General features: G+C 32.9%; 1 protein-coding gene across 1 annotated transcript; it reads left to right on the top strand.

Moving 5' to 3' along the window:
• The first annotated feature begins 152 nt into the window (after positions 1 to 152).
• Positions 153 to 12840, top strand: LOC127703921 (uncharacterized). Its single transcript, XM_052207967.1, has 7 exons — positions 153 to 680; positions 3016 to 3203; positions 3763 to 3829; positions 6592 to 6807; positions 7293 to 7422; positions 8695 to 8886; positions 12633 to 12840. Exons 1-7 carry the CDS (start codon positions 236 to 238, stop codon positions 12838 to 12840), a joined length of 1446 nt encoding a protein of 481 aa, XP_052063927.1. The 5' UTR covers positions 153 to 235.
• The last annotated feature ends 7342 nt before the right edge of the window (positions 12841 to 20182 follow it).

Here is a 20182-nt window from a genome sequence, read left to right as displayed (position 1 = left end):
GCTAATTCGAATATTATAACAATTTAAGGGGGTACACAACACCTAAGAAAGATAACTCTAACTCTTTGGTCTGTTTCATTGTAGCGTTTTAAAATTGCATGCAATATGCAAGACTTTTAAAGATCCAGATCAGAATGTTTACTTGTTGCTAAGAGCAGACGATCAGGCTATTGTAATTCGTTAATCTTGTTAAAAATCTACCTTAATCTATAAATAGTTACAAATTTTTCCATAAATGAATCAGCAAAGAGACAAAACAGGCAAATTTCAAGGCAAAGTTAATGTAAAAAAGAAAAACAAGAGGTCCGATTTTTTCAAGTGGTCAAATGAAGGGAAGAAGAAGGACCCCGAAATAGTTGGCTTATTTAATGACCACTTCAACTACATTCATGACCACACAGATATAGCAGCAGAGGCTGAGATCACTGATCCAACTTATGGGAAACAACAGTCCTGGGTTGTGGGGAGGAGGATTGTTGAATTAGACCTTCTTGCAGTGGGAATGTACTGCTGTATTTGTAAGTCCCCTCTACACCTGTCCAATACAGTAGGGGAAAAGCTATTTGGCCTAAGTGGCATTATTATGATTCGTTGTGAACTTTGTGACACAGTGACAGATGTCCAGACAGGGAAAAGAGGACCAACTGGAAGTTATGATATCAACACAAAAGCAGCCATAGGTAGGTTTACATTTAGTTATTGGGAACCCAATGATACTTTTCCACAGACTCACCTGCAAGTTACCCGTCGATTTAAACTTTTGTAAGTTCTTTTGTCCCATCTAATAAATACAATAGCTATTGTTCTCTGTGTAGTTTATTTGATGGGACCTTTAAATTTCTTCCAAGAGAAATCTATCACTTCTGATTAATTTACCTGAACAAAAAATTGAACTGTCAAAAATGGAAATACATGTACAAATACTAAATAAGGACTAAAAAAAACTGCATGTGGTGTTGTTTGTTTATTTGTTTTTTGTTTTGTATTTATTCAATATCAATAATTCATTTTTAATTGTTTCAATATAAACACTGATTCAAAAATTAAAAGTTGATTTCTGAACAAATCTTTTATATTTTCCTTATTAAAATTTGCTTTTTTTTGTGTGTTTGACAAATAAAAACTTGAAAATTATTGTGTTTAAATTAAGGTCTTGATAAATGTATTCTATAACTGAACAACAACAAAAACATGCAAATTCATTGGAACAATACTTAAAATTTTGTCAGAAATAAACTTTTTATAATTAAATCAGTGTTTACATTGAACAGATTGAAAATATATTATTGATATTGATTAAATACAATATTGCATGCAGTTTATGCGTGTTTATACAACGATTTCCCCCAAAAAAGAAGATAATTTTTTGGTCAGGTAAATTAATCAATGAGTGATAGATTTCTTCTGGAAGAAATTTAAAGGTCCCAGTGAAAAAACTACACAGAGAACAATAGCTATTGTATTTATTCAATAGGACAAGAGAATAGACAAAAGTTTAAATACCCTGGTCAAGAGCAGACGACTCTGTGGAAGACTTTCATTTGGTTGGCAATAATACAATTTTTAGCAGAAACTATAAACAAACCTAATCAAGTTCAACCAGGATCTTCTATAGCTAGTAGATTGTACCTGTATACTCCCCTCGATCCATACTCAAAGCTTGAATGCAAAATCTTAAATCCAATTTTGTGCAAAATAAGAAACATTTCTAAATATCTTTTTTTGAACTTTGTTGTTAATGTTTGAATTTGAGTCTCACTCTGTAGAGAAGAGCAAATAGCAGTAGTGAATCAACAGCCCCCCCCCCCCTGACTGCAGTAAGAGGGAGCATGTTCCAGTCATGCTACAGTGATCCCTAAATAATCCACCAAATTTTTCACACAAAAGGAGGGCCTAGGCCCCCTATATTTGTCTCTTAATAATTAAACATTTTTTAAATTTTGGCCTTATTCTTGTAAGCAATTATTTTAAACTTCTCCCCATGAATTTGAAAATTAAAAAGTTAACTTCTCAAGCCAGATTTGTGAACAAGGTAAGAAAAAAAAACCTTGCACAAGGTAGAAGAATTTGTTCAATTCAATAATATTTTTTTCAGGATTGTTTTAGATTTATAATTCATGGTTAACAATAATAACAATAAAAATAGATATCTTTGGTTTGATGAATGAAATATATATTTCTTTTCAAACATTAAGCATGAATTTATACAAATGATTCATACAAAGACCACATCAATGTCTTCAATAAAGCAGAAACTATATACACCATATGCTGACAGCTCTTAATTGCCCTAATGACAAATCCAGTGCAAAAAGTATACATTGTATTAAAATACCAAATATGCTCTAAAATGGAGTATTTATAAGTGAGATACAACCACTGACCAAGCATTTTAAACCAAGGAGACTATAATTAAATTATCTACTTTCATATGCGTAGATATGGATATTTCAACACACTGAAGTATCCAAGTACACCGTGAGGCAAAGCCCAAGGGTGTATCGGGTACTGAAAGGTGTTAAAATATCCATATCTACGGATTATAAACGTAGATAAAGAATGTTTCCCCAGTCTTAGTCAGAAAACAGTAGTTTTAAGAGAAATTGGACCACAAAGTGTAACATTTTTTAATTATTTAAAACTATTTTATTGAAATTTGAGAATTTGACATTTTAACTGCGCTAACCAATCCAAATCCTAGAAACATAAAGTCAGGGATAAATTTATTTAGTCACTCTCAAACAGTAACCTCCCACTACTATGCCAATGGTCAATATCATAAAACAACATATATACAGGTACATGTATCAGAGCATTTTTATTCAACAAACAAATATATTGTCCGCTCTATGGTCGGGTTGTTGTCTCTTTGACACATTCCCCATTTCCATTCTCAATTTTATATATATTCAAAAGCCTTTGAAAATATCTCATACCTAAAAATAAAAATTTTGTTTAGAGAAAAACATGCATTATTCCTATATCTTTATTCACTTACATCTTCATGCATTGCAGGAATGATACATGCAGGAATAGGACCTACCCATCTACAAAACTTTCTTGCTGAATGTAATTTGCCATCTATCAGTGAAAACACTTTGAGGAAGAAGGAGAAGGAGCTTAGTAAACAGATTGGGGAAGTTGCAAACAGATCTTGCAGAACTGCACAGGAAGAAGAAAAAGCGCAGAGTAACAATAGTAATGTAAGTTTAATAAATAATGTGTTTAATTGATTAAGAAAACTAAATTTTATTCTAATGCAACATGGTTTGTAACGTTTAATTTGGTTGAATAACGTCATAAATTTTAATGGTTTAATGAATTTGCTGGATCCAAACCCGTTCTACATCACAACAGAAGAACAAACATATAAAACTTTTTTTCAGTCAGGTTTCATGTTTACTTACTATTTACTGCTAAACTCTAGACCAAAGGGTATAAAATATTGGACACTATGAAAATAAGCCAGAATTCCTCTATGATTTGCACTTATATATCTGATTTGATGTTCTTATATATAGTTACAGACTATAAAAAGGATTTTAATTGCTCTTTTTTATAAACATATTTTATTTCTACAAATATCCAATATTGATTCATATATCAAAATTATACGTTCAAAAAACTTTCTACCAATTAATTTAAAAAAAAAGGAAAGAATATAATTGTCATTTACCTTGTCTTACATGCTGCCTATAGACTTTCTTTCAAATCTTATTTACATGTATGCATAATACTAGAAATAAAATTATATTTTGGTAGGTTGAAGCTAGTTTTGATGGTGGTTGGCAGAAGAGAGGCTCTGGATGGAATTACAATAGTAATACAGGTAAGAATTAATATTGGTATGCATGATGTATACCAGTAAAACCAGTAAAAACCCAACTTAATAAATCCAAACAACCTAGCAAAAATTTACTCTTAAACCTCAAACTAATATTGGAACATAACAAATTAATGTGTTTTTTTTGTGTATTTAATAAATATGATTTACTTACAGAAAAGTAAACCAATTTTAGTTAAAATATGAAATGAATATTCTTGTAATTGTATTATAAAAATCAGAATATATACTAGTAGTAATAAGTCAAATTAAGCCAGTTTGGTCCATGGAAGTATCTTAACAAGCAGAAGACAAAAAATTGATTGATTGATTGTTGTTTGCTTTACGCCGCATTAGCACAGAAAGGCTATATCGCGGCGAGAGCTAATTCGAATATTATAACAATTTAAGGTATATTTTTAAAATCAGACAAAAGGTCTTTCAATAAACTAAAATTCTAGACTAAAGCAAATTGATTATTTACAAATAAAAATCAACACTATGATAACGTGATAAAAATTAAAATCGTTTTAAATACAACAACATTTTTATATTTTATAATATATTCCAATTTCTTTTAAGAATGAAACAATATTTGTAAATGGAATATTATTAAATAAATGGAATATTATTAAATAAATCTTTCATATTATTGACATTGAAATGCTTCTCCCGAATATCAGCAAAGTCAATACAATTGATTAAAACATGTTTAATAGTATACTTGCAGTTACAAGGTATACATTGTGGTTCTACTTCATTTTTTAAAAGATATTCGTGTGTTATTCTAGTATGACCAATACGACATCTAGAAATAACACACTGATCTTTTCTGCACATAAAATTATTGAAAGGTTTACATAAATTAGGTTTAATTTCATGTAATTTATTACCATCTTTTTTACTCCATTCATTTTTCAATATATTAAAAACATATTCTCTAATATTAGATTTAAAATCGGTATATGGTATATCACAGTTAGATAAAGGGTCACCCAGGGCATTCTTTGCCTCAAGGTCTACAGCTGTGTTTCCAAGGATTCCAACATGACTCGGCACCCATAGAAATAATATTTCTTTAAGAAGAATTTTTAAATTCCTCATTACATATAAAATTTTGAGAATTGTTGGGTTTTTAATTTTAGTATTTTGTATAGCTTGTAAGCATGAAAGTGAATCAGAACATATAATAAATTTGGATTTATCTGAAGAAGCAATAAATTTCAAAGCCAAAATTATTGCTTCTGCTTCAGCAGTAAAGATCGATGCATCAGATGGCAAGCGGAGAGTTGCAGCTCTGTCCCTGAAGACAGCAGCAGATGCAACTCTGTCACCATCTTTTGATTCATCAGTATAGACAGTTGAAAAATCTAAATAATTGGCTTTGATTTCAGCATAGTGTTGCTGAATTAAAAGAGGATTTGTTTTATTTTTATTGTGTTCACGGAGATCAAATATCATTTTTGGTTTGGGAAGTTCCCATGGAGGACATTTGCAAGTTTCAACTTGAGCAACAGATTTTAAATCAAAAGAAGCTAAATGTGATTTTAAACGTATACCTAACGGAGGAATTTTATTTTCATGTTTTGCAAAAATATCTTCATAAATTGGATTAAAAACACAGCTGTAGGCAGGATTATCTGAGTAGGCTTTTAGTTTGACAGCATATTGAAGTCCAAGCTTCAAACGTCTGTTAGAGAGTGAGTGCTCATCAGCCTCTACATATAGACTCTCAACTGGTGAGGTTTTAAATGCGCCAAGACAGAGACGCAAACCCTGATGATGCACAGCATCGAGAATCTGTATGTAGGACTTCCTTGCAGAGCCATACACTATAGAGCCATAATCTAGTTTTGATCTAACTAGAGATCTATATAAATTAAGTAAAATGTTGCGATCAGCACCAAAAAAAGACAAATCCTACTTTTCGCAAGAGTAACCTCCCCTGTGCCATTGAACATTTCTAAGAACAGAGGTTAATGGGCCTAAATCAGGACATCTGGATTTTAAATTTACCCTTGATTCAGGAATTAACGATTAATTTCTCAGGATCTGGGAAAGCCAGATATTTCATTTTTCAAGAAAACATTGTGAAATTCAGCCTTTTTCCAGTCTATTAAAAATGGATGACACCCCTCGTAACCTCCCCCTTTTAGGAGATTTTAATAATGTAATTTGGTGGTTTCCTATGGTATGATTTGTTAATGCAATAAGTTTGAGGTCAAAGTTTTTTTTCAGTGGACTATATTAGTTTCAATGTTCTTTGAACCTGTGTAAACTGTTAACTTAATATATATATATAAATACAAATTAAATCTTCAGCCATGAAGGGGTTCACTTTAGATGGGTTCATAAACTGTAATGATGTACCTAAATAATAGAACTGAATGTGTCGGTGAACTACAGTAATTGCTACATTAGTATTTTAATTTTTATCGAATCTGTGTGTATGTCACTCTGTCCATCCAGAATCTGGTTAAAGTTTCTGGTCAAGTTAGTTTTTGATAAAGTTGAATTACGTCACATCAACTTGAAACTTAGTACACATGTGTCTTGTCATGTTATCTTTCTAAATTGTATGCCATATAAGTCTTCTGACCCACTGAACATTGTAAATGATACTGTAAGCAGGGCAGCAGAGTACAATGGACACATACATTTCTTGGAAATTAGGACTTCTTTTTGCCTCTAACAAAAAAGAATTATGTAAGTGATGCTCATTAGGAAAATGTTTGATCACACAATTAGTACATTTTAACTTTCTACAGGACACTCAACCTTTATTGGAAAAGAATCTGGGAAAGTACTGTCATTTGATTTAAGGAGTAAAACATGTAAGACCTGTGAGTACCACCAATCCAGAAAAGAGACTGTTCCAGATCATGACTGTCAATCAAATTGGCATGGATCAAGTAAAGCCATGGAGGCTGATATGGCTGTAGCAATGGCTCACAGGTTGAAAGATGATGGATGTGAAATCAAAGGTTAATAATATGTTAACAATAAAGCAACAAGAGTTATGTTATATGATGAATTAAGCCAAAAGGTGACACTAAGGTATTGCCTTTCTGGTTTTGCCAATGACTTTTGTGTTCACAAATGGGATAAGCTAAAGTTTAACATGAACCAGTAATTCTATATCAATGAAAGATGATATCCACTATTATAATATGCATGCAGTTGCAATAACATTAGATCATCCCTGATTTCATGTCCATTTTATGTCTATGTTAACGAAGCGTGTTCAATTGACTGTTAAATCTCTATACAAATTCAACGTTAAAGTTAACTCAGTAAAGCATGAACCATTAACTAATCATAAAAACAGAACCTTGTAAGCACAACTCAATCTTCTTAAAATTCTCAATGATTAGGGTATGTTCATCATGTTTAATGAAAATTTCAATTTGCCAAAACTTTTCTGGTCCTAAAGTTTAGTTCTTTATGTATAATTCATATTCTGTTTCAGTTGTGCATGCTGATAATGATGCATCAACAACAGCAAGACTTCAAGTTGAGTTTGACAACATTTCAAAAAAGGACGACCAGAACCATGTCAAAAAAGGGATATCTACAAGCTTGCATAATATTTCTAAAAGGTATATACTTCTGTTAATCAACAATTTTTGAAAAAAAAACCAATTACGGTAGTAGAAATGTTATGCATGTTAAAGAATGGTCATTTGAAAGCGTCTAAAAAACAACAGCACAACAAAAGAGTGAAGTTTATGCCCATGGAGAACAATTAATGAGTTTTCAGTGAACATTGAGGAATCATCACACTCAGAGGTAGATGGTGGATGGCCCATAAACAAAACTGTATACAAACTTTATGAAAAGGATGACTCTAACTGTATTATATTTGGTAACAAACAAAAGAACAAACATTTAAAAAAACAGACATGTGGTTTAAAAACTAGTCTTGTATGGACAAATCAGGATTTTTTAACATTAAATAATTATATGAACATCTTGATTTTTTTTTTAACTACAATATTATAAAATGACACATTTATATATATTCAACAATGAAGGGGATTAAAAAAAACACTGGCATCATTTCATCTGCATATTTGATTTTTCTTATTAATTTTTTTAGTCATTTGAATTATATATAATAAACTGCAGTGAATACCAAAAATATATGTATATTCCAACATCAAGACTTTGAGCTTTTAAAATGCACTTTTTTTATTATACCTACATTATATTCATTGATATGCATAATTTTTAAAGAGTTATCTTCCTATTGCATTTCTGGTTACTGTCTGGTAATTGACTGCTAAACGGCTGATCTTTGAATTTTTTTAAAAATGAAATGCTACATAGAAAAAAAATTACATGTGCATATCATGTATGTATTAATGTGAAATAGAGATTTAATCTTAAAAAGTGGGGGTTGCCACACAGAATAAAAAGTTAAGTAACCCTGTAGTCATAACTATTTTTTTCTGCTTTCTGTTTGCTGTTTTTATTTGGTCGCACCAATTCCAGTAAACATGATAACCTTCCACTTTCCTGGTTACAGGTTTCTTTTTAAAATAAATGTTATAAATTATTCAGCATAAACTTTTAATCAAACAGAAAAAAATGAGTCCCAAAACTGGAGTTTTAATACAAAACTAGTACTTATGAAACAAAATTGTGTGTTTTTTTATTATTAAGTTTGGTGTTAACTAACAAACGAAGAACTAATCAAGAAACAGTAAGCTAATGACCCTTTTAATCATTTGCTGACGAAGCTAAACTAAAAAAAAATAGCAGGCTGTAAGTCAACTTAGTGATTAGCACACAAATTTAAATAAACTTGTTGCAACTTGCAGTGTAATATGTTCTCTGCATGCACATTTATTTAATAATTTATATTGCAGTTACAGGGAGTTGCAGAAAGATGAAACCAGGCAGTACATTTTGAGATGTTTTATGTATGCAATAAAGGGAGGAAAGACAGAAAATGACATCAAAAGTAATCTGGAAAGAATTGTGCCACATGTTTTTGGTAGTCATGAGAAATGTGAAGATGTTGACTGGTGTACATATAACACAAATCCTGAAAATTTCAAGTAAGCACAATAACTCATTATATTAGTAAGGATTATCAGCAAGACAAGATCTACTATTAGGCAATGAAGGAAATAGTTTGACATCTCCTAATTGGAGTTATTGCCCATTATTGACCATTTTTCCATTTTTGCGTTTGCTGTAAATGACAATAAATTATTTTAGATATATAGACATTTTAAATTAAATAAAATGCTACGTAGGGTGCACCTTGATACGACCACAGAGGTCAAAACCTAAACAGTTGGGGCAAGTATGGACACAACATTCAAGCTTGATGCAGCTCTGAATTTGGATTGTGATGAAATATTTGACACAGCATAGGTTTCTGACACAGAATGAATATGGTCTAAAAACTTTAAAATTTTAAATTGGACATTTACCTATTATGGTCCAATATCCAAAATCTAAATACATGGTCAAATTCAGCATACCAAAGAACCGCAAGAATTCAATTTTTGTTAAAATCAAACTTAAGTTTAATTTTGGACCCTTTGGACCTTAATGTTGACCAATTTGAAAACGGAACTAAAAATTAAGAATCTAAATACACGGTTAGATTCGGCATATTAAAGAACCCCAATAATTCAATTTTTGATGAAATCAAAAGTTTAATTTTGGACCCTGTGGACCTCAATGTGGACCAATTTGAAAAAAGGGGCCCAAAATCCAAAAACTTAATACACGGTTAGATTCAGCATATAAAAGAACCCCATATATTCAATTTTTGTTGAAATCAAACAAAGTTTAATTTTGGACCCCGATTTGGACCAACTTGAAAACTAGGCCCATAATCAAAAATCTAAATACATGTTTAGATTCAGCATATCAAAGAACCGCAAAAATTCAATTTTTGTTACAATCAAAGTTTAATGTTGGACCCTGTAGACCAATTTGAAAACAGAACCAAAAATTAAGAATCTAAATACACGGTTAGATTTGGCATATCAAAGAACCCCAATAATTCAATTTTTGATGAAATCAAAGTTTAATTTTGGACCCTTTGGACCTCAATGTGGACCAATTTAAAAAAAGGGGCCCAAAATCCAAAAACTTAATACACAGTTAGATTCAGCATATTAAAGAATCCCAAGAATTCAAGATTAAAACCCCATTGAAATTGGTCAAGAAATATGCAATTTATACAAAGTATAAGAAAAGTATTGTTTTTGGCCCCTTTTTGACACCTAATTCCTAAACAGATAGGGCCACAACAACCAAAATCAATCCCAACCTTCCTTTTTTGGCATGGAACCTTGTGGTACAATTTCAGAAAGATCCATACACTTACACACAAGTTATTGTCTGAAAACTAGAAAAATGCTTATTTGGTCCTCTTTTTAGGCACTTAACTCCTAAACTATTGAGACCATAACCCCCAAAATCAATCCCAACCTTCATATTGTGGTTTCAAACCTTTTGTTTAAATTTCAAAGCGATCCATACACTTAAACATATTAAACTAAAGTTATTGTCCGGAAACTAAGTGTCTTCGGACGACGCGGACAACGACAACATCATGATACCAATATATGACCGCAAAAATTTTTTGCGGTTGTATAAAAATGATGAGCCAGTCAACATCTAATAACAAGTCAAATATGGCCGATATATAACGGAAGATAGAGAGAAACTAAACAGACTACAGGATAATCAACAAAAAAGAGATTTTTGTAATAAATTCTGTTTTGGTATCAGGGTTGTGTAAATGCTATGCCTGACTCGCCCGACTTGTACATTTGAACAACCGGACAATTAATTTTCTTTGTCTGGGTTGCCCGTGGACAGAAAAAAATACACTAGACAGAATTTAATTTATTCAAAAATATAGAAGTATTTTCACAACTTACTAAGATGTATTATTTTATGTAAAAGAAACCAATGATCAACACATGAAAAACATTTATTTAACTCAAAATATCAGTGTTCATGACGACAAGTAGTAAAATATAACTGGAAATAGATCGATAACCAAAATTTAAAAAAATAAGTATAGGAACCGGGTCTCATTAACATTGCGTTATCTTTGTCCAGAGACCTGGTATCGTGAATAAGGTATCATCCACTATCTAACAGAAGTGTTATTTTAATTTTTCATGATTAAGTTCTATCAAGATGGATAAATACTTGATAAAAACGCGTAGACCGGGTAATTAAGACAAAAAGAATGAAAATAATATTGACTTGTAGAGTTAAAAACGGAAAACGCAGGAGGAGAAAGAACGGCAATATGAAAAAATAAACAGCTTCGCCATGAGCGCATGATATGCCCGTCGTCTTGTGTGTGAATTTTTATGCAATAATCATAAATAGTTTCTGACATACGGCGCAACATGCAAAAAACCCCCCCTTTTTTTTACAAAAAACTCAATATCTCTAAAATAAAATTTTAAATCAAAATCAAAAAGTAAACAGATTTTTAGAATAATATAACTAAGAAGTGTGTAAAATTTTAAGCAATAATCATAAATCGTTTTAGAGATACGGCGCGACATGTGAAAACCCCCCTTTTTTAAAAAGAAAAGTCAATATCTCTAAAATAAGATTTTGAATCATCACCAAAAAGTATACAGATCTTGAGATTAATATAACTAAGAAGTGTGTAAAGTTTTAAGCAATAATCATAAATTATTTTTGCGATACGGCGCGACATGTGAAAAAAAAACACACACCTGTTTTAGTTACTAAGTCAAGAACTCAAAAAGTTTTAACTTAATTTTCACCAAAAAGTATACAGATCGTTTGACCATCATAAGAAACAACAATGCTAAGTTTCATGAAATTTGAATAAGCCGTTCTCAAGTTACGGTGCGGTGCGACATGTTTACGCCGGACAGACGACATTTGTATACCATAATACATCCCGTCAAAATTTTGACGGGCGTATAAAAAGGCAAGCGAGAATTCCAGACGTCGTGGCTTACAGATTTCCTCTGGCTCTCCAGTAAAGAAACTGAACATAAATTAAATTTTTGATTAATTTGTAGAAAACTAACCCACAACATGCTGATCAAAAGTCTTTAAACTTATTTGTCGGCAAATTAATAGATAACATGGACACTTTGATGACTCATCAATGCTCTGCAGAACACCAAACTTGTCAGATGAAAGAAAACAGTATAATTAAACACTAGGTGTCTGGGGGAAATGGATAAAGCATTGCAAAATTGCCCTCTAGATGTCTTGGTTTTTTTATGTTGGGTTTCTGTCTCATTGATGTTCATATGATGTTAACCCTAGTCCTCCTTTTATTTAAACACATAAACAAATATATCACAATTAACTTCATTTATATTGTGATACAAAACAGTTTTAAGAATCATAGAAGCTAATACAGTAAAATACTTATTGGAAAATTCAGGGCATGTAACTTTTTATCTGGACAAGTAAAATTTTCAGTTTTACTTGCCCAGGGACAAGTGCTCACAACAAATATTTCCACACCCCTGACCTGTCTATAATTTTGGGGATTGTCCTTTGTTGATAAGGCCTAAAAAAAAATATGTGTTTCCGGTAAACCCGACCTAACTTTTTTATGGCGTCGGCAAAAAAAAAAAAAAAAAACCCTACCTACCAACCTTTAAAAGGGTGTTACTGGATTTTTTTTTTTAGGCCTAATACACACTGACCAAGGTGAGCGACACATGCTCTTTAGAGCCTCTTGTTAAACTTAACATAATTTTACTAATTGTCATACTTGCAATGTTCATAAAAAGATGCATGATTAATGTTTTTTTTTTGTATCTAGGTACAAAAGTCTGCCAAATGGGAAACCACTAACATCAGATGGATTAAAGGAGGAGTTAAACAGCTTAGTCAGAAAGATGATAAGTAGGAGTGAGTCCATAACTGATTTAGGATCAACACAAGCCAATGAAAGTTTTAATCAACTTGTATCTGTAAAGGCACATAAAGCAAGGTATCTACAACAGTATTCACAAAGGGCTAATGCATGACTCTGACATTTCAATATGTGTATGCAATTGGTTTCTATGCAACTTCTCCTTAACAAATGGACTGATACTGATGAAACTTTACTAATTTGTACTTAAAGACCTGAGGATATAAATGAAGGAGTATAATCTTTGTCCGAAATATTTCAAGGGAGATAATTGAACTTACTTGGTTTAATGTGGGACACATGTGGGACAGAAGATTTCTTTTAGTGTTTGAGTCGACTCATAGTTCTTAAGTCTGCACTGCTGTACATACTTAAAATGCTTTGCAATCTACAGAGCTCTTAATTGTGTGTACTCTTAAGAATATTCATATTCATTAATAATCTTATTGCATTCATTCAATTTGTTTTTATACGACCGCAAACAATTTTTTGTGGTCGTATATTGGTATGACGTTGGCGTCGTCGTCGTCGTCGTCTGGCGTCGTCCGGCGTCGTCCGAAGACACATTGGTTTTCGCACTCTAACTTTAGTTTAAGTGAATGGATCTCTATGAAATTTTACCACAAGGTTCAATACCACAAAAGGAAGGTTGGGATTGATTTTGGGGGTTATGGTACCAACAGTAAAGGAATTAGGGGCCACAAAGGGGCCAAAAATAAGCATTTTTGTAACTTTCAGACATAACTTGTGTGTTAGTGTATGGATCTCTCTGACATTGTACCACAAGGTTCCATATCACAAAAGGAATGCTGGGATTGATTTTGGGGGTAATTGCCTCAAAATTTTAGGAATTAGGGGCAAAAAAAGGGGCAAAAAACAAGCATTTTTCTAGTTTCATGACAATAACTTGTGTGTAAGTGTATGGATCTATCTGAAATTGTACTACAAGGTTCCATATTACAAAGGGAAAGCTGGAATTGAGTTTGGGGGTAATTGCCGAAACGTTTAGGAATTGGGGGCCAAAAAGGGGCCAAAAATAAGCATTTTTCTAGTTTCCAGACAATATCTTGTGTTCAAGTGTATGGATCTCTCTGAAATTGTACTGCAAGGTACCATACCACAAAGGGAAGGCTGGGATTGATGATGGGGGTAATTGCCTCAATATTTTAGGAATTACGGGCCAAAAAGGGGCAAAAAACAAGCATTTTTCTAGTTTCAGGACAATAACTTGTGTGTAAGTGTATGGGTCTTTCTGAAATTGTACTACAAGGTTCCATATCACAAAGGGAAGGCTGGGTTTGAGTTTGGGGGTAATTGCCCTAAACGTTTAGGAATTTGGGGCCAAAAAGGGGCCAAAAAACACATTTTTCCAGTTTCCTGACAATAACTTGTGTTCAAGTGTATGGATCTCTCTGAAATTGTACTGCAAGGTACCATACCACAAAGGGAAGGCTGGGATTGAGTTTGGGGGTGATGAATCATAAGGGGGTTCAAAAAATTTGGGGGGGATTTTTTTTTTTCCTTTTTTCCTTTTTTTTTTTCTTTTAAAATTTTCCATTTTAAGTTGGTTATTTCTGATTTATATTTAAAGGCAAATAATAATGATATGGGAGGAGATACACACAAAACAGGATGTGTAAATTATTATATAATAAGTATTGTGCAATAGCAAGAAATTTTCAATTGCACAGTATTGCACAGTAGCAAGGAATCTTCAATTGCACAGTATTGCGCAATAGCAAGAAATCTTCAATTGCACAGTATTGCCCAATAGCAAGAAATATCCAATAGCACAATATTGCGCAATAGCAAGAAATTGTCAATTGTACAGTATTGCGCAATAGCAAGAAATATTTAATTGCACAGTATTGTGCAAAAGAAGATACTTCGTATAAATTGCTTAGTTCTTGACCAATTTCAATGGGGTTTTATTCTTGAATTCTTGGGGTTCTTTAATATGCTGAATCTAACCGTGTATTTAGTTTTTGGATTTTGGGCCCCGTTTTAAAATTGGTCAACATTGAGGTCCAAAGGGTCCAAAATTAAACTTTGTTTGATTTCATCAAAAATTGAATAATTGGGGTTCTTTGATATGCCGAATCTAACCGTGTATTTAGATTCTTTGTTTTTGCTTCGGTTTTCAAATTGGTCTACATTAAGGTCCAAAGGGTCCAAAATTAAACTTAGTTTGATTTTAACAAAAATTGAATTCTTAGGGTTCTTTGATATGCTGAATCTTAACATGTATTTAGATTTTTGATTATGGGCCCAGTTTTCAAGTTGGTCCAAATCGGGGTCCAAAATTAAACTTTGTTTGATTTCAAACAAAAATTGAATATATGGGGTTCTTTGATAAGCTGAATCTAACCATGTATTTAGATTTTTGATTTTTGGGCCCCGTTATCAACTTTGTCCACATTGAGGTCAAAAGGGTCCAAAATTAAACTTCGTTTGATTTCATCAAAAATTAATTCTTGGGGTTCTTTGATATGCTGAATCTAACCATGTATTTAGATTTTGGATATTGGACCATAATAGGTGAATGTCCAATTTAAAATTTTTAAGTTCTTAGACCACATTCATTCTGTGTCAGAAACCTATGCTGTGTCAAATATTTAATCACAATCCAAATGCAAAGCTGTATCAAGCTTGAATGTTGTGTCCATACTTGCCCCAACTGTTCAGGGTTCGACCTCTGCGGTCGTATCAAGCTGCGCCCTGCGGAGTATTTTATTCAATTTATATCAATTAAGATATAGTTTAAAATAGAAACAATAAAAATTAGAATGATGTTCAAAATAAATTATCAATTAATCCATCGTTCTCTTTCAGACATTATGGTGGATCATGTTCCCTTCAAAATAGGTTATCAGCAGCAGTTCTTCAGAAAAATGAGGGATATGGTTATTTGTCGAAAGTAAGTTGTTGGTTTTAAAGTTTTTAACAGTTTTTGCAATCATCATCAGTTGTGGTTTAATTATATTTCCTCAATTATGGAAGAGACAAATATTTGTTTATATCCTTTACACCTATATGTCACAAAGTTTTTCAACTTAAATCCTCTGAAACTACTTTACAGAATGTGAGGCCTGGCCATTAAAAATATTTATTTGATATAGCCTACCTATGCTTGTAGGTTTGGATTGGCAGAAAGGGATTTAATAGTTTTTTATTTTTGGCCAACAACATAAGTTTTCCCGACCATCATCCCTGATGGCCTCTTTTATTACAAGACCTACCTTTTGTATTTATTGTTAACTTGTTCTCACCCTGAACATGCATGAAATATTTGCCACTGGACGTTAAGCAACCATCAATCAATCTAAAGATGTTTTATTATATTATTTAAATATATCGCCTTTCATGATCACAGCTAGCAAAAGAAACGGAAAATTTTACTATTAGAAATACATAATGTTATATAAAAAAAATTGTTTGCTTATTTATTACCAAAGTCAAAGGTGTATATTTTGCAATATCTGTCAGTCAATTGATCTCATACAGATTGCTGAATCAAGGTTGACATGCTAAGTTTTTGTCTCGCCTTGACGGAATCAAAAAGCGAGACATAGGTATGCTGTTTCTGGCGGCGTCGGCGTCAACAATGTATTAGTTTGTGATTAGGTCTAGTTCATGGTGAACCACTAGTGGTAGGTCAATCATATTTGGTATGCAGTTGTATTAGCATTAATTGGCACATCTCATTTCCATGGAGATTATTTGGCCCAGCCCCCTCAGTCAAGGTCTATTGACTTTGAAACTTTTCATAGTTAACATGTATTAGTTTGTGATTAGGTCAATTTATGGGGAACCACTAGTAGTAGGTCAATGATATTTGGTATGCAGTTGTATAAGCATGGGCATATCTCATTTCCATGGAGATTATTAGTCATGGTCTATAGACTTTGAAAATTTTGCTAAGTTTACATGTATTAGTTTGTGATTAGGTCAGTTCAAGGGGAACCATTAGTGGTAGGCCAATGTTGATTGGTGTTCAGTTGTATAAGCATTAGCACATCTCATTTCCATGGAGAATATTTGGCCCCTCCCCCTCTGTCATGGTCTATTTACTTTGAAACTTTTGCTTAGTTTACATGTATTAGTTTGTGATTAGATCAGTTTAAGATGAACTGCTAATGTTAAGTCATTGATATTTGGTATGCAAATTTATTGGCATTTGCAAGTATCGTTTCCATGGAGATTATATAGCCCCCACCTCTGATCATGGTTCATTAACTTTGAAACTTTTACATAGTTTACAAGTTAATGTTTGTGTTTAGGTTTGTTTAAAGGGAACGACTTATAATAAGTCAATGGTATTTGGTATACAGTTGTATTAGCATTGGCACATCTCATTCCATGGAGATTGTTTAGCCATGTACCTTCAGTCATCGTTCATCGACTTTGAATATTTGCATAACTTACATGTTAAAGTATTGCAATTTTAATTTCAACATTTGCATTATCAAAATTAAAAAAAAGGCGAGACATATCTCTGTGATATCTCTGTGTCTATTCCCCAGTCACCCTTGGGGGCGCAAAGTTAGAAATAACAAAGGATTTATCGAAAAGAGACATTAAAAAAATTGCAAAACTGCATTATAAAGATTGCTTTGCCTGTTTATCAAAAACTCCATCTAAAGCTGCCAGAAATCAACTTAAAAAAAAGGCTTCCAGACTTGGAAGCATGGCTTGGAGAATGCCATCAGCCCAGAGGAGGCGTTAAAAAGATCTGTTCAATAGAAGAGTGAGTATTTTTTTTATATATAACAGATTGAATGCATGTTTGGTTTCTCCGGTTTCTTTTTTTTTCGACAAGTGCAAAGAAAATGCAAGCAGTGTGGTCTTTAAAATCTATGATTGATTGATTGATTGGTTGTTGGTTGCTTTACGCCGCATTAGCACAACAAGGCTATATCGCGGCGAGAGCTAATTCGAATATTTTTTACAATTTAAAGCATATTCTTAAAATCAGACAAAAGGCCCTTCAATAAACTAAAATTCTAGATTAAAGCAAATTGATTATTTACAAATAAAAATGAACATTAAGATAACGTGATAAAATTTAAAATCGTTTTAAATATAATAACATTTTTATATTTTAGAATATATTCCAACTTCTTTTCGGGTTGGAGAGCCTATTTTATTCAAAACATCGGGCAACTCGTACGATGTTCGGATCACTTTAGTCTGGTCTCTACCCTTCGACCTTTCCAGCATGGGTAACCCTACAAGGAGAGGAAGCTCCAACTGGCATAGCTCTTGGGGTCACTGAGACACGCAAGCTCCCGGCCACGGCATGGATAGCGATCCACCAGGGGGTTAAAATCTATGAGGATAATGTATGAAATCCCCTAAAGACCCTATGTCGCACACCTCGGTCTGTGTGCATCTTCAACAAAGGACTCTCTCCACACTGTGGACTCCGATACAATTCTATGAAGAAAAAACATTTTTGTTTTTTTAAGTGTCTATTCATCTTTTTTAGGTTTTGATACATTATTTAAATTTGAAAAACTCATAAATTGGTAAAAATCGCCATAAACTGAACCATTTAAATAATGTCGAGGTCAGATGACACCTGCCACTTAAACTTGTACAACGTACAATCATTCCATACATTAAATAAAGTAGACCTATTGCTTATAGTATCCAAGATACGGACTTAACATCGAAAACTTAACCTTGTTCACTGATCCATATAATAAGGTCGAGGTCAAGTGAAAACTATCTGACGGGTTGAGGACCTTGAAAGGTAAGCACATACCAAATATAGTTAGCCTATTACAATTAACTCAATATAAGAGAGAAAGTAGTCATTGAAATATGAAAATGAGGTTAAGGATTGATTGATTGATTGATTGTTGGTTGCTTAACGTCCAGTGGCAAATATTTCATGCATATTCAGGACGAGAACAAGTTCACAATAAATACAATAGGTAGGTTTTGTAATAGATTAAGGGATTAAGGTCGGAGAAATTTAGATTGCCACGGGTAATGAGGGTATATTGGATAGGGACAGAAATTTAGCCTTGCAACAGGTCACCTACGGACCCCTCAAAGAGTTGTTGTAAGGGTTCTTAACGTGCAAAGAGCGTGGCACTCTCTTTACACGAGGCATCGGATTTAACGTCCCCATTCTGACCGGACGTGGCTGCAAATTTGTACATCCCGCACAGCCAAACGGACGCCCCACTTTGACGAGGGTTTTACCGCCGGTCGGAGGAAGACCAATGGTGACCATACTTCTATTCCCCAGTCACCCTTGGGGAGTGAGGTCAAGGACAATGGACAGACAGAAACTTCATAACTAACGAATATGAGGCATCTATATACAAAGTATGAAGGATCCAGGTCTTCTACCTTCTGAGATTTTAAGCGTTTAAGGCCACCGCCGCCGGATTACTATCCCTACATGTATGTCCAGCTTTCCGCGACAGAAGTCGCATGTTGAAGAAAAAAATGCATCGTTAGCTCTAAAGTGTACAATTCTTGCCAGAATTTTATGAATCTTATATCATGGGTTTATATCATCAATGCTGTTAACGGGTTTGAAATCCTGTGCTGATCAACTATTTTTTAAAGAATTATGCCCCTTTGAAACATTGACTGTATGGAAAAATGCATTGTAGGTGCTACAGAAGGATTATTATTCACTTTTTTTTTTATCAAATTCAAATCAAAGGAATTATATTATAGCAATGTAAATTGCAATCTCAAAAATAACTGCTCATTACATATTTTTAATTAGTTTCCCTTGGAAGTATCTCGGATATTGTTCTCAAGTCACAAATTCTCTAGTAATATAATTTTAATAAGTTTTAAAGAACTCTGCGGACACTTGAACTCTGTTCTTTTATTCCAGTTTCTATATATTTATTACAGTTTTCAGAATTTGGGCAAAAACGTCAAAAATTGATAAATATCATCTGTAAATGGTAATAATTCCAAAAGGGATCGTCATGCAATGCAATTTCAGCCGTTTGACTTATTTGTAGATCTTCTTTTGAAAGTTAATAGAAAAATTTGCTTTTAACTCTTATGTTCCATTTTGGTCATTGGACACATTTATTAAACTGAATACCATTGTGATGATTTGAGCCAACCAATTTTGGTTCAATTCGGCCTAATACTTTTTAAAGGATAAGATTTTTGGAAATTTTAACGAGGACAACGACAAGGACGATTGACGGCGGACGCCAAATGATAAGAAAAGCTCATTTTGGCTCTTTGGGCAAGGTGAGCTTAAAATAAGGTGGGTATCAAAAGCTCAAATTGTTAAGTTACAATATATATGGTTTGTACTAAGAAATGCATTATCAATCGTAATGTCACTTTTATTTGATATGCCTGAATGAGATAAAGAAGAAAAAACTGATTCACTACATGTATGCTTGAAATTGTATCGATCGAAATTTCGGTCAACAATGCAACTGCTTAAACCTGTTGTCAACTAT

The sequence above is a fragment of the Mytilus californianus genome, unplaced genomic scaffold (genome assembly GCF_021869535.1).
Source record: "Mytilus californianus isolate M0D057914Y unplaced genomic scaffold, xbMytCali1.0.p SCAF_56, whole genome shotgun sequence".
NCBI lineage: Eukaryota > Metazoa > Mollusca > Bivalvia > Mytilida > Mytilidae > Mytilus > Mytilus californianus.
The sequence above is the reverse complement of the archived record's forward strand: the minus strand, read 5'-3'. Positions and strand labels throughout refer to the sequence as shown.